Raw genomic sequence first — 13,534 nt, forward strand, 5'->3', positions numbered from 1 at the left:
GACATTCAAAAGAACCCTATGGTTTTGCTGTCTGTCCATGCTAAGTTCCATTTTGGACACTAAGCAATGTACAACTGAAGCTCTAGGCTGCTCATTGTTATGAGAACCAGACAACTGCCAGCAAATGCTGGGCTTGCTTTATTTAAGTTTCTTGAATTTATTCAAACTGTGTGAGTGCACAGGTAAGAAACGTACTCCCTGTGACTCCACGGGGAGAGGAAGAGTCCTAAAATAGCGAAATGGAAGAGCAGGTCAATGGGGCCAACAAGGAACAGAACTCAGGTTGTGCTAAGAAACAGAAGCAAGTTCTGTTGCTGCCTTTAGCAAAGGGATGATGTTACCTCCATGCTAATTGATGGTACGCAGGATACAAACCAATGACTCTAAAAGGGAAGCTACATGAGCCAGGGCCACTTCCCCAAGAAAATCTAGCAAAATTGAGAGAAGTGTACTGTAAACTGGGAGATAAAAGTTGAACCTTAATTATGAACACAAGGCTGCCTTTAACACCTCCATATGCCTTTATGTGTGGGTGCAACAGCCAGAGAGTATTCCACGGGTGTCCTGATTTTGGTTCATGCAGCTGACCGAGAAGGTGGCCATGACAAGAGGAAACAAATTGTTTGTAAGTATTTCGTGTGTACATTAACAGGTGAGCTGAGGCAGAAACTCTTTTTGGAAGCTGAGGTCTGATTAATAGGCATCGGCTTCCTCTCTGACGTAACTATTTTGGAGACGGGAAACGCTTCCACCTTAATTCCAGTTACTAAAGGTACACTAAACGGTGAGGGGAATGAAAGCGGAGTTCTTGCAGGGTTCTTCATTTGATGTAACAAAACATGTCCAACACACTGTCCTTCGTGGAAGGATCTTGATGACAGATAAGGCTGCAGCATTGTTAGGAATCCTCAAGAGCATCGTCAGCCGTTCTCGCCACGTTGATTCTCCACACTCTTCCTTTCCTTGCTGCTCCAGACAGTGGCAAGGTCACGTTCAAACTGTATCTATCCGGTTGACAAGTTCTACCCATTACAAAACAAAAACAGAGTACATTTCCCCCCCATTTTGTTCACATTGCAGCTGTCATTGTTCCTGAGTTTAAAATCAGAGAGAGAGAAAAAGAGTCCCTGTATTAAGAAAGCCAGACTTTCCAAATTGACTGTTTTATTGTCCCCTTAGAGTTCTGAATACATTTCTTTTGCTCTGTTCCCTTTATTACTGAAGACTTTCATGGGAAGTTGGTGTTTAAAATAATCCTCCTGCACAGCAGGGATAGATTGTTCATAGTTAACTTTGGTTCCTTGCCTGACATACCTTCGTTCAATCTTCTGAATGTGGTTTCTTGCTGTTTCTTTAGCTAAAAAATTGAATTCTAGTGATATACGCTGATGGAATATTCTTTTCCCTCTTATAGAATTTCATTTAAGTGCAGCATATATTGTAGCTTTAGACAGGAACTGTCAAGTAACAAATCTTGAATAATGGCTTTGAACTACGTGGTGGGTGTGGTCTCGGCTACAGAGTGTTTTGAAGTGGTTGTAAACAGTGTTCTCTCCTTCATGGGTTTGGAAGCATCTGCCCTTCTGAGGACTTCTCTGTGTATTTCAGTCACCCTAAAAAGTAAGAAAAATATTACAGGAAAGGAGACTGCATTAATCAGATTCTAGTTGCCTACCTATTTCAGACTGCTCTTCAGGAAACCCTGTAGGAAAGCTAGACATTGCCTATACAGAAGTATTTAAAACTGCCCTTGAGATTTCCTAGTCCCATTTAGATAACACAGCACACAAAATTTTGATTCGATATTCAGCCTGGGCCTGATTCAAGTATCTAGTCTGTGATCCTAGTGAAACCTCCAGTGAATTTTTGTGTTTAATTCATTAACAGGCATAGAATCTTTTGACTTTAGATAAGGATCACGCAAATAGTTTCATTGAGAATTTGGCTTTCATCATTAGAAAACCATGAAGCAATTTGCTTAAACCTTTTAACGATAAATTTGATGTCTGAAGCACAGTTAAATATATTGATCCTCTTTTTTATATTAAAAAACTGTCACCTTAAGCTTATTTATAGCTCAAATGATATCTGTTTATAAATTTTTATCCTCCAAAGAACTCAGAGTGGTATTATTCCTTCTATATATAATAATAGATGAGGACATCAAATGTTAAGGTGAGTGAAGTGTCACCTGTCACTAAAGATAGTGGCAAAACAATATAATATATAAGTGGCTCCAGTTATAATTGCAGCAATATCATCATCATCCCTAGCTGAGGGAAGATGGGGTAGAAAGAAAAGCTTATCATCATCATCATCATCATCATCATCATCATCATCATCTACTTGTAGCAAAGTCAGCCAATCTAAGGATACTTAAATCCGGTGACTGGAGCTGTGAATGGGGAAAACAGATCTTACACTGTGGGGGTTCAAAAACTTGAAAATGATAAAAAGAGCTCCTGTAGCTTTAAGGAACAGATTCCCTCAGTGGCTGTTGTTGGCAAATACAGCATTCCAGTCTTCAGTTTCTATCAGTAAAAGGCAGGAGGAAGGGAAGGGCCCTTTCCAGGACTGTTTTGGCCTTTGATGGAGGGCACCTTGAGGCCAGGCCTGACTAGAGTTGCTAGCTTTAGGTTGGGAAACTCCTGGAGATTTTGTGGTGGAGTCTGAGGAGGGCAAGGTTTGGGAAGGGAAGAGGACTCAGCTTAATGTAATGCCTTACAGTCTACCCTCCAAAGGAGTCATTTGACAATTGGACTCTATGGCAATGAAGTCCCTCCTGTCCCCAAACCCTGCCCTTCACAGTCTCTGCCCCAAAAACCTCCTGCCAGTGGCGAAGAGAGACCTGGCAACCCTAGGACGCAGGGGAAGGAAAGAGAGTATGACAGTTTCCAGGAGGAGGGAAAGAGGAAATAGTGTGGGTAGGAGAATACAGAGGAAAGTAAGGTGCCACCCCACAAGTCCCTGAGGGTTCCCTACCATGTAAGTGGGCCTGGCCCAGAGGCCAGCACCACACAACTGCTTCACAGTTTTCCTAGGTAAAGGCTGCCCAGAGGAGGGGGGAGAAGGAAAGATTAAGACAGAATGGTAGATAAAGGTTGCCGGTGGAAAGAGAAAATAGTGTTGGGAAGTTGAGACATGGGAAAATGAACTCGGCCCACCGTTGCAACTGGCACTGTGCAATAGGGCTATAGTTTACCTGGGGAGAGAGCCAGCATGTTGTAGTGATTAAGAGTGGTGGTTAAGAGCTGTAGACTCTGATCTGGAGAAGCAGGTTTGATTCCCTACTCCTCCACATGAGAGGCGGAGGCTAATCTGGTGAACTGGATTTGTTTCCCCACTACTCCACATGAAGCCAGCTGGGTGAACTTGGGCTAGTCACTAGAGTTGTCAACTGCCAGGTAGTAGCTGGAGATCTCCTGCTAATTCAGCTGATCTCCAGCTGATAGAGATCAGATCCCCTGGAGAAAAATGGCTGCTTTGGCAATTGAACTCTATGGCATTGAAGTCCCTCCCCTCCCCAAACCCCACCCTCCTCAGGCTCCGCCCCAAAAACCTCCCACCGGTGGCGAAGAGGGACCTGGCAACCCTACTAGTCACACTCTTTCAGCCTCACCTACCGCAGAGTTAGCCAGCATGGTATAGTGGTTAAGTGGTTAAGAGCGGTGGTTTGGAGCGGTGGACTTTAATCTGGAGAAACGGGTTTGATTCCCTGCTCTTCCACATGAGCGGCGGAGGCTAATCTGGTGAACTAGATTTGCTTCCCCACTCCTCCACATGAAGCCAGCTGGGTGACCTTGGGCTAGTCACAGCTTTCTTAGAGCTCTTTCAGCCCCACCTACCTCACAGGGTGTCTGTTGTGGGGAGGGGAAGGGAAGGTGATTGTAAGCCGGTTTGAGTCTCCCTTAAGTGGTAGAGAGACACCCTGTGAGGTAGATAGGGCTGAGAGAGCTCTAAGAGACCTGTGATTAGCCCAAGGTCACCCAGCTGGCTTCATGTGTAGGGAGTGGGGAAACAAATCCAGTTCAACAGATTAGTGTTCACCACTCATATGGAGGAGTGGGAAATCAATCTCGGTTCTCCAGATCAGAGTCAACTGCTCCAAACCACAGCTCTTAACCATTACACCACTCTGGCTGAGCAGTGATTCTTTCCTTGTGAACATGGGAAATTTTACATATGTGCTATTGTAAGGGAAAATAAAGGCTGTCTTACCTTCCCAAGAGGCACAATGACATCAAGGCCAAAGAATAAAGGCAAGAGAGAAGAACAAGAACAGAAAGAGAAACTGCAGAAAGAAAGAAAAAATAGATGTTAGGTTGCATTTTTTCCTAAACTTTATTCCTAAATTTTTTCCTAAACTTTATTCCTAAATTTTATTATTTATTTATTATAATTTTTTTGGGGGGGTCACCAAAGGTTAAAGAGCCAAAGGATCTTATGGCAACTTACAACACATAAACAAATTTCATAATGTATAAGTTAAAAACCAACAAAAATCAGATAATACATATAAAATTAAGATATATAACTCAGCACCATACCAACGTCAGATATCAATTGACACTAAAAAGATATTAAAGGATCAATGATGTTTGGTAAATTTCCACAGAGACATGTACCCCCTAACTGAGAAGCTTAGAGCTTATGGAGGATCCTCTATTCATTGGAGAGATCCAGGCTATGTGCATAGGGCAATACATGTTCTGAAATTAAGGAGAGTACTCCTTGAGTGCCTTGGAGATACCATGGCTGGAGTATGATGCTGGACTTGTGTGAAGGACTTTAATTTCTAAAACTGGGCTTTTAAATAATTCCAAAAGGCAAAAATTATAGCATAATTGTTGTGTACTGCCTCTTTAAGAGGCTAACCCTGAAGGCATCAGTGCAAGCAGGAAAATAGGAAGGAGAGAGCTTAATTTTTCTGCTAGTAAGCTACAGGAGTGCAGGGCCTATTCAAACTGTTTACGATCAGTCCAGGGCAAACCTGGGCCTAGTGGACAATAAACATCTTTTAGCTAAGTGTTGTTGTATCTCCTTTTTCAAGCCAAGTTATCGTTTTGACGTTTCATTATTAATTAATGAATCATTAAGTTAAAGGAAACTGGGTGTTTGTTGTAGCTCCAATATATAATAATAACGGTTTATTTTGATGTGCAAAAATAGGCCCTAAGCAGTGATAGCCAGTGAATTATGAACAACATAAACTATCAGTGCACCAAGATGGAAAAAGGATAGACTGACTTAAAACCAAGCAGAGCAGGGTCACCTTGAGAAGTGGTCTGAATATCTATTCCTCTCCATCTTCCTTCCACTCTGCCACAAAATAAACTATGCTGGAATAAGATATGGGTTAAGAGAAGATCCTTTCTTTTCCTGGACACTAATACCATTGGTTTCTGGGTTGTCATTCTCACAAACAGTCCTGGGGAGAGAGAATTCCCTGGGGCCACTAGGTGGTAGGTTACCTATTGGGGCTGACACTAAGGGATGATACCAAAAAGTATTTTCCTTCTGGAGTCACCCCTCTGGGGATGTGATGAGTTCAAGGGCTGTTTCTTAACCATGTTGGTAATGTTGCTGAACTCCAGGTGTCACCTGGAGAACTCCTGGAATTACAACTGGTATCCAGACTGCGGAGATCAGTTTCCCCTGGAGAAAATGGCTACTTTGGATGATTGACAGTAGTATACCTTGCTGAGGTCCCTCCCCTTCCCAAACCCTGCCATCCCCAGGCTCCACCCCCAAACCTCCAGGAATTTTCCAACCCAGAATTGGCAACCCTAGTTGAATAGTTTATACCCCCTTCCTTACGTGAGAACCATTGGGGAAATCCCCTTCAGATAACAACTGGAGAGGAAGAATTGTTGGTGAAAGTAGCATTGCTATAGTGATCTGGCTAGAGGGTTTGTACTTCAGTGTTCTCTGGGCTGTGTGTGAGAGAGCTTGGGAAGAAGGGTCTGTTACTTTCTTCTTTTTTCTGGATATGTGATGTGTTTAGGGGAGATCTACAGGTAGGGTTGCCAGTCTCCAGGTGGTGGCTGGAGATCTCCTGGAATTACAAGTGGTCTCCAGGTTACAGAGATCAGTTTCATGGGATCAGTTTCATCAGCTTCATATGTACCAAGGAGTCCACTGACTGAAGAGGGCAGGGACACACCTGGTCTGAAAAAGGGATCTTTAGCATACTGCCCAGCAAAACCCTTGAAAAAGAGCAATTAAAGATTCTACATAACTTTGGACTAACCAGGGAATCCAGATAGAAAGGAAGATTACCCTTAGATAACAGGCCCAGGGCAAGTGGACAACATGTCCTCTGAGCATCAAAATGAGTGTAACTCTTATCTCTAGCATAGATCAATTTGGCCTCATGTTTTTTACATTAATCTACAGAAGAAAGGTCTTCCACCTTCAAATTTACAAGCAATAGCTTATGTTCAAAATGCTGGAACCAGGGAGCCTTATAAGAGTCCTTGAGGGTTAAGCTTACCAAGCTATCCTCCAGGGCCTCAAAAAATAGATGAAACCAATAATTAAAGGCACGTACCCAGGCACAAGTTTCTATTGAGCTAAGACCAAACTCATAACGACAGGCTGATGATGAAATGCACCTGGGGAGCCCTCCAGGTTAGCTTTATAAGTGTAAACAGGATAACAATTTTAATAGAAACAGCTTATTTCATAGTGGAAAAGAAGAGGTTTACAGAAAAGCTCTTGAAACAATACTGGATGAGAATCCATAGAGTGAAAAATGCAAAAGCACAGGGTGATTAACTCACATTAGTGATGCTAATAAAAGAAGTTAGAGTTGATAACGTCTGAAAATACTTTAATGTGCTGTACTGTTTCTTTTTAAATATATAAAGCAACCAACCTTTTCTTCTAAATCCTTTATCTGTCTCTTCTGGATGTCAGTTTTATCTTCTAAATCTCGGATCCTCTAATAAATAAATCACAAAGCAGGAATAAACTTTAGGTTGGATGAATTTTGGCTGAGCAAAATTCATGTAAGTTTCCCGAGCTAAGATCCGGTATATATGAGAAGGAGCTGTAACTTTAGCAGAATATAAAGAATCCAGCTACAGTTAAGCACTTTGGGATCACATTGGGCTTCCGTGGGGAGTGAAATACGGGTTTCATTTAGCAGTATCAACAAGATTCACAAGTAATTTAGCTGGATTGTATCTGTTGTTTTACAGATCATAAAACAAGGGCAATTGATAATACACTGCACACAACTGCACAATAAAGCTGCATAGATTTCTTCTGTGATCTTAATCTCACCTGATGTGCCTGCTGAAGCAACTCCATCCTCTCCTGTAGGATCTGGCAGTCATATTCTCTGCTTTTTCTCAGCATCTGTCTTCTTAATTTTTCTACAGCAGTCCTCAGTTCTTCCTGCTGTTTCTCACTTAGCAATTCTCCAAACTTTATCACCGTTTCTTGCTGCAAAGCATTGTACAAGGTAGCTTCAAGCTCCTGGATTCTCTAATCAACACAACAGCAAAATATGGTTATGGAATACAACCTCAGGAATCGTGCGGGTATCCACCTGCGCCTTTGATTCAAGCAGATCAATTTCCACTGTCACGTAGAAGCCAGACAGAATTCATAGGTTAAGATGAAAATGGGAATGTTATGACATTTATCTACAGCAATATGTATTACAATGTCTAAACTTTAATGAATATTGACAAGCACGTTTAGGTTTTTCCATTCACTTCAATGGTACAGGCAGCTGCAAGTACACAGGATGAGGGGTGCCATGAACCACCTTGGAAGACACAGATGGTCCAAGATTTGATTTGATTTATTTGATTTTTAGGCTGTTCTTTCCTGGCCAAGCCAAGCTCAGAGTGGCTCACAACCCTTTAAAACCATTTTTAAAAGTAAGTAATTACATAAAATACAACTGTAAAACCGGCGCCCATACTAATACAGCAGCAAATACATCTATAATATAACATAATAATACAGCAGCATTAACAGTTTACACTATTTGTGGGAAATAGCAGCAGCAGCAGCAGCAGAAGAGTTGCTTTTTATATGATGACTTTCTCTGTCTTTTAAGGAGAATCAAACTGGTTTACAATTTCCTTCCCTCCCTCTTCCCACAACAGACACCTTGTGAGGTCGGTGGGGATGAGAGAGCTCTAAGAGAGCTGTGACTAGCCCAAATTTCACCCAGCTGACTTCATGTGTAGGAGTGGTGAGAAACCAACCTGGTTCACCAGATTAGAGTCTTCCGTTCATGTGGAGAAGTGGGGAATCAAACCCAGTTCTCCAGATTAGAGTCCACTGCTCTTAACCGCTACACCAGACTGGCTCGTAGAGAGGGAGGAGGGAAACAGGAGAAGGAGAAGGGGCCCCAGCCAGATGGAAGACCATCGCTGCCCTCAACCATACGCTTGGCGGAACAGCGCAGTTTTACAGGTCTTGTGGAATTGTTTTAGATCCCTCAGGGCCTGAACATCACTGGGCATACTGTTCCACAGGGTAAAAAAGGCTCTGGCACTGGTTGAGGACAGCTAGATGTTTTTCGGGCCAGAGATCACCAGAAGACTTTCTCCAGATGAGCAAAGTGTTTTTTTTTTGGGGGGGGGTATATTGGGAGACTAAGAGCCTTAGTCTTAATGAGTACCCAGCTTGCTGGGGGTAAAGGGAAGATGACTGGGGAAGGCACTGGAAAACCACCCCGTAAACAAAGTCTCCCTAGGAAACATTGGGATGTGACGTCGCCCCATGGGTCAGGAATGACCCGGTGTTTGCACAGGGGACCTTTACCTTTTTATATTGGGAGAGGCAGTCCCACAGGTATGATGGTCCCAGACCATTTAGGGCTTTAAAGGTTAACACCAAAACCTTAAACTTGATCCGGTGCTCTGTCTGGAGCCAGTGCAGCAGGTGGAGCACACGTTGAATATGTACCTTCCAAGGGGTCCCCGTAAGTACCTGCACTGCTGCATTCTGGACCAGTTGAAGTTTCCGGATCAGTCTGAAGGGCAGCCCTGTGTAGAGATCTTCCTCATCCTCACATCACCCTGAAGCCATTTCATGCCTCTTGTATGAGTAGAGCTCTGCTCACAGAAGGGAAAAGGAGCAACTTTGCCCCCTTCCCACCACAGCAGCCCAACACATGTGGCTATTAGTACACACAAATCCCTCCATCCTGGGAATAAACTTTCCCAAAATTGGAAAGTGCTCAAGGAGAAGAGAAGATCCAGTGATCCTTGTGTCTGGGGATGGCCTCCCCGGCCTCCCCCAGCCAGCCACTTCCTCACATACCATAGGCCAAGACAAAGGCAGCCGGCGGGCTGGTGGCTTGCTGAGGCCCAGAAGAGAGGGGGGAGCCAGTAAGCTCACGACAGCAGAGAGAAGTGTCACTGCAGCAGAAGCCGCTACAAGTGGGATCGGCAGCATGGAAGAGGCTCCAGGACAAGAGGTGGACTCAGCCGGCCTCAGCAGGGCGCGAAGCCTCAGAGCGGGAAAAGGGAGGGGCGGGCCAAGCCTGTGCAGGAACACCCAAATTGCCTGCCTGGTTGTCGGTGGCAGGCTGGGCATGGGAGCCAACTGATGAGAGGGTGCAAGGTCGGGCACTGCCTCGCTTGCTGGGTGGGGCGTTGGAGAAGCCAGATTCCAGAGGAGGGCAGAGCTGAATACAGAGGATGGGGGAGACAGCATGCGGGATCATGGAGGTGGAGAGAGCTAGAGTCTGGGAGCAGCATGGGCAATGGGAGCGCCAAAGGTCATTTTCCCCAGCTGGGGAGATTTAGGGGTGGGGCTGGTAATTGGAGGGAGGGTAAGAAGGCCAGCACCCAGATAGCCAGAAAGGAAGTTGGCTGACCACTTCTGAAGAGGAAGGAACCAGGCAGCCAGGGAGAACCAAGATGCCTGGTTGAGGATCTGGCCCCTTTCTGAGGCCAGAGGAAGGTTCACCAACACCATGGCAGAGGTCAAGGGGACTGAGCAAGCTCAGGAGGAGTGCCACACCTTGCATCTTCAGATGGCACACCTCCTGAGCTTGCTCAGCCCTCTTTCCCTCTGCCATGGTGTCGATCACCCTTCCTCTGGCCTCAGAATGGGGCTGGACTCTCAACCAGGCATCTTGGTTCTCCCTGGCTGCCTGGTTAAAAAAAAAAAAGCACCATAAGCAGGGTTGAATTTATTTTTACCTTGCCTAGGAAAATGGTCTATCTCCTTAATACTTAAAAAAGAAACATATTATTTGAACATCAGTTCCATTAAACAATGAGAGCTCACTTCCAAGTCCATGTATTTAGTATTAGATTGCAAATAATCTGTCTTCTGTTCAAGTGTATGTGTTAGCCAAATAAAAACCTTCAAGCTAACAGCAAGTGGGATCGATATTCTAAATGGATGAACAAAGCACCTTGATTTTAACTTACCATGTAGGCTTGGTCGAGAGCTTGTTTCCTGTAGTCCAGTTCTTCTTCTAGATAACCTTTGATTTTGCAGAATTGCTCCTACAATTGATAACAATTTTGGGGGGAAAACCACAAAACTAATTAGTGATTCAGTTAGTTATTCAGTAATGATGGATGATCAGGCAATGGAGGGGGAAAAAAGGGAACACTTTCATATTCAAAATAATGTGTGTGAATCAAACACACCCAAAAAATCTGAAGGCAGTCTTATGTTTCGCCTTACCATGTCACTCTCCAGTTCCATCATCTTCTGGTGCAGGGCCGCTTCCGCCCCTTCAATCTGCTGTATCCACTACAGGACAAAACAATGGCAAAATAGTCTTATCCAAAATACTGGGAAATAGTTATTCAATATATTATACACAATATGATGCAGTAACTTCTATACATTTATATTTCTCCTGACTCACTGCGATTAGTAAAAATTTCTGCACAGAAATGAAAAGAAATGTGCAGCCTGTTGTTTGCAACATTTTTCGTCAACATAAATGACAAACAACGGAACACAAATAAAAAGAATCTGCTTTCTTTTCAGAAACTGGAAAATCAGATCATAGCATTTTTGCCTATGGTTGTTTGCATTATCAGGTGTTACTGTATAAATAGAGAGTTGCCGGCGCAGACCTGGAATCACTACGTACGACTCTTAGATGTCTAGCAGCCAGCTGTGGTTATTCCGTGGGACCTGTGCATTCACACATGCACACAGCTATTACTATTAATCTCTCAAGCACTGAAAATGTTTTGTCTACCCTTAAGGTGGCAAAATTTTGTGCACTGGCATGCTCAATAAGACAGAAGAAGGTAGCTTAAATTTTAAACACTGTTATTAATGATAGTTAATGTATAGACATTTAGGTGTTTTAAATGTACTTTTTGCTAATGTGTATATTAACAGATTGTGTGCAGGTGTGCATGATGAGGAGATGTCCTTGCCCGTAAAATGGAGTAGAGTACAGTAGTCATGTATTTAGACAAAGGATTTATCACCTTGGATCAGAAATGTGCTGTATTATTGTAATGGTAATATCCGATAATTTTAATATGGCTGGAACTATGTCAACTGTTGCTGGTGTTTGACTGTAAATAAACTTGATTTGATTTGAAAATGTTTTGTGAGGCTAAGCCGCTTTGAGCCTGGCTTTGGCCCGGAAGAGTGGGGTAACAAATAGAAATAATAAATAAATAAATAAATAAATAAAGGCAAAACCTCTACAGGTTTTGTGAGGCTAAGTACAGGCAAAAGTCTCTCTAACAGAGACTGGGCCTTTTATGCAGGGATGGTTCCCTGTGGTCACCCCCGCCGTCTACTTCAGGGCTTCCTTTTGATTATGCATGCCTTTTCCTCCCATCAGGGGTCGCCTCACTCTCCCTGCACGTTTTGCCCATGTTTTCCAGATTCTGGCTAAACCAGGATCTGAAAAACATGGGAAAAATGCACAGGGAGAGCGAGGCGCCCTCTGACGGGTGGAAATGGCATGCATAATCAAAAGGAAGCCCAGAAGCAGACGGCAGGGGTGATGGCAGGAAAATGTCCCTGCATAAAAGGCCTAGGATAGTGTGCACATCCCTCTAATGTCTTTTTGCAGTTATTTTCACCTGGCAAACACTGGTATGGTATAGGACAATTTTGAGGAGATCCAAATTTTATTATTATTCATTCCATTCATTCACTGGATCCAGTTGAGTGGTTCCCTAAATGGAATGATTTCCATCTGTGCAGCACAACTTTCATTATTTCACTATCATTCATTTAGTCTTAACTGTTACTGAAACTGCATACTTCCCCATAATTAATGAAAAGGGAAGTTGATGTCTGGTCTGTAGAATGTGGCTCATAATAGATATGCTTGACCCTGCAACTACACAATAGTACCTTTTCTGCCAGGGATAACACAGTGCTTGCTTGAATTATGGCCACTTGCTCTTCATTTCTTAAATTCTGTAAATTCAAAAAGCAGAAAATCAAGGAAGCAGCAGTAACTTTCTAAACAGGTAATGATTTTTTTAAAAAGAGAAAAATCCAATTTTGATTTCTCTATCCAGAGTACCATTATCATTGCAAAGATTCTAATGTGCTCTCGCAGCTCCCATGTCTGCAAGGGATTCTCTATTTCTTCCTCCAAATGGAGGAAACAACTTTATGTATGCAAAAGGATGCATGTGCAAAACTCAAACTAAATGAGGAAGTCTGCATACACACTGCTATGTGCCCATTACAAAGTGCATTTGACACTGGATTAGTGTCAGAGACATTCTTACCAACAAAAGGAAATTGGCAGAAATACTATATGATAGGAATCTCAACATAAAACTATAGAAAGGAACTATAACAGCCAGGAGAGTCACATCTGATTTATCACAGGGCAAACAATCTATTTTTTCTTCTGTAACCTTGCAGTTTTCCTTGTGTTGCTGTAAATAACATGAACTGGTCAGGTATACATTTTGTACTGTTTATCAGAGATCTCATGTTATCATGCTATTCAACTGCACTGTTTTATACTGTCTAACCCGCCTTGAATCTCAGTGAGAAAGCTGGGTTGTAAATAAAATAAAACCGAACAAAAGAAAATAAATTACTTACCCCGTTGTCGCCCAAGATGTCTAACTGCTTTATGAGGTCTGGAATACTAACATCCTAAGGAACAGATGGTACAAATAAGACTTACAAGAATTGTAACTTTTCAGAATCAGTATTGAGAAGAATTCTATACAGTGTCAGAGGGAGGAAATTTCTCCTAACTCCGCTTCCCAAAGCAGCTGCCTACAGCTCCAAAAATACAATGCTGAGTACTGGATACCTACATGAATGAAAAGCCAAGAAAAGTTAGAGGTTGAACTGAGGAGGGGGAGCAAATCACTCCTCCTGCCTGCTCCATGTCATGCTGACAGAAGGAGGAAGAGGGGGTGGTACGATTGCTTCCCTCTCCTCAATGCAGCAGCTCTTGTTGCATGACTTTTCAGCCATGTGGCCCCCCCCAACCCTCAGCCTCACTTTTTTGAGGCTAACAGATAACTGCTGGGGGCGGGGGAATCTGCCGCCGCCGCTTTCCACTGGCATTGCATAAAAGCCAGTCCGATGT

General features: G+C 43.2%; 1 protein-coding gene across 1 annotated transcript in view; it reads right to left on the reverse strand.

Annotated features, from left to right (window-relative positions):
* Positions 1 to 1,018: 1,018 nt before the first annotated feature.
* JAKMIP2 (janus kinase and microtubule interacting protein 2) overlaps positions 1,019 to 13,534 on the reverse strand; it is a 102,984-nt gene continuing 90,468 nt past the window's right edge. The window contains exons 15-22 of the mRNA XM_056858026.1: positions 13,036 to 13,089; positions 12,325 to 12,390; positions 10,672 to 10,740; positions 10,410 to 10,487; positions 7,288 to 7,491; positions 6,878 to 6,943; positions 4,219 to 4,291; positions 1,019 to 1,613 (exon numbers count right to left, since the gene is read on the reverse strand). Of these exons, the coding sequence (XP_056714004.1) occupies positions 4,241 to 4,291; positions 6,878 to 6,943; positions 7,288 to 7,491; positions 10,410 to 10,487; positions 10,672 to 10,740; positions 12,325 to 12,390; positions 13,036 to 13,089 (588 nt within the window). The 3' untranslated portion in view covers positions 1,019 to 1,613; positions 4,219 to 4,240. The remainder of the gene's footprint in view (positions 1,614 to 4,218; positions 4,292 to 6,877; positions 6,944 to 7,287; positions 7,492 to 10,409; positions 10,488 to 10,671; positions 10,741 to 12,324; positions 12,391 to 13,035; positions 13,090 to 13,534) is intronic.

The sequence above is a fragment of the Euleptes europaea genome, chromosome 1, assembly GCF_029931775.1.
Source record: "Euleptes europaea isolate rEulEur1 chromosome 1, rEulEur1.hap1, whole genome shotgun sequence".
Lineage (NCBI taxonomy): Eukaryota > Metazoa > Chordata > Lepidosauria > Squamata > Sphaerodactylidae > Euleptes > Euleptes europaea.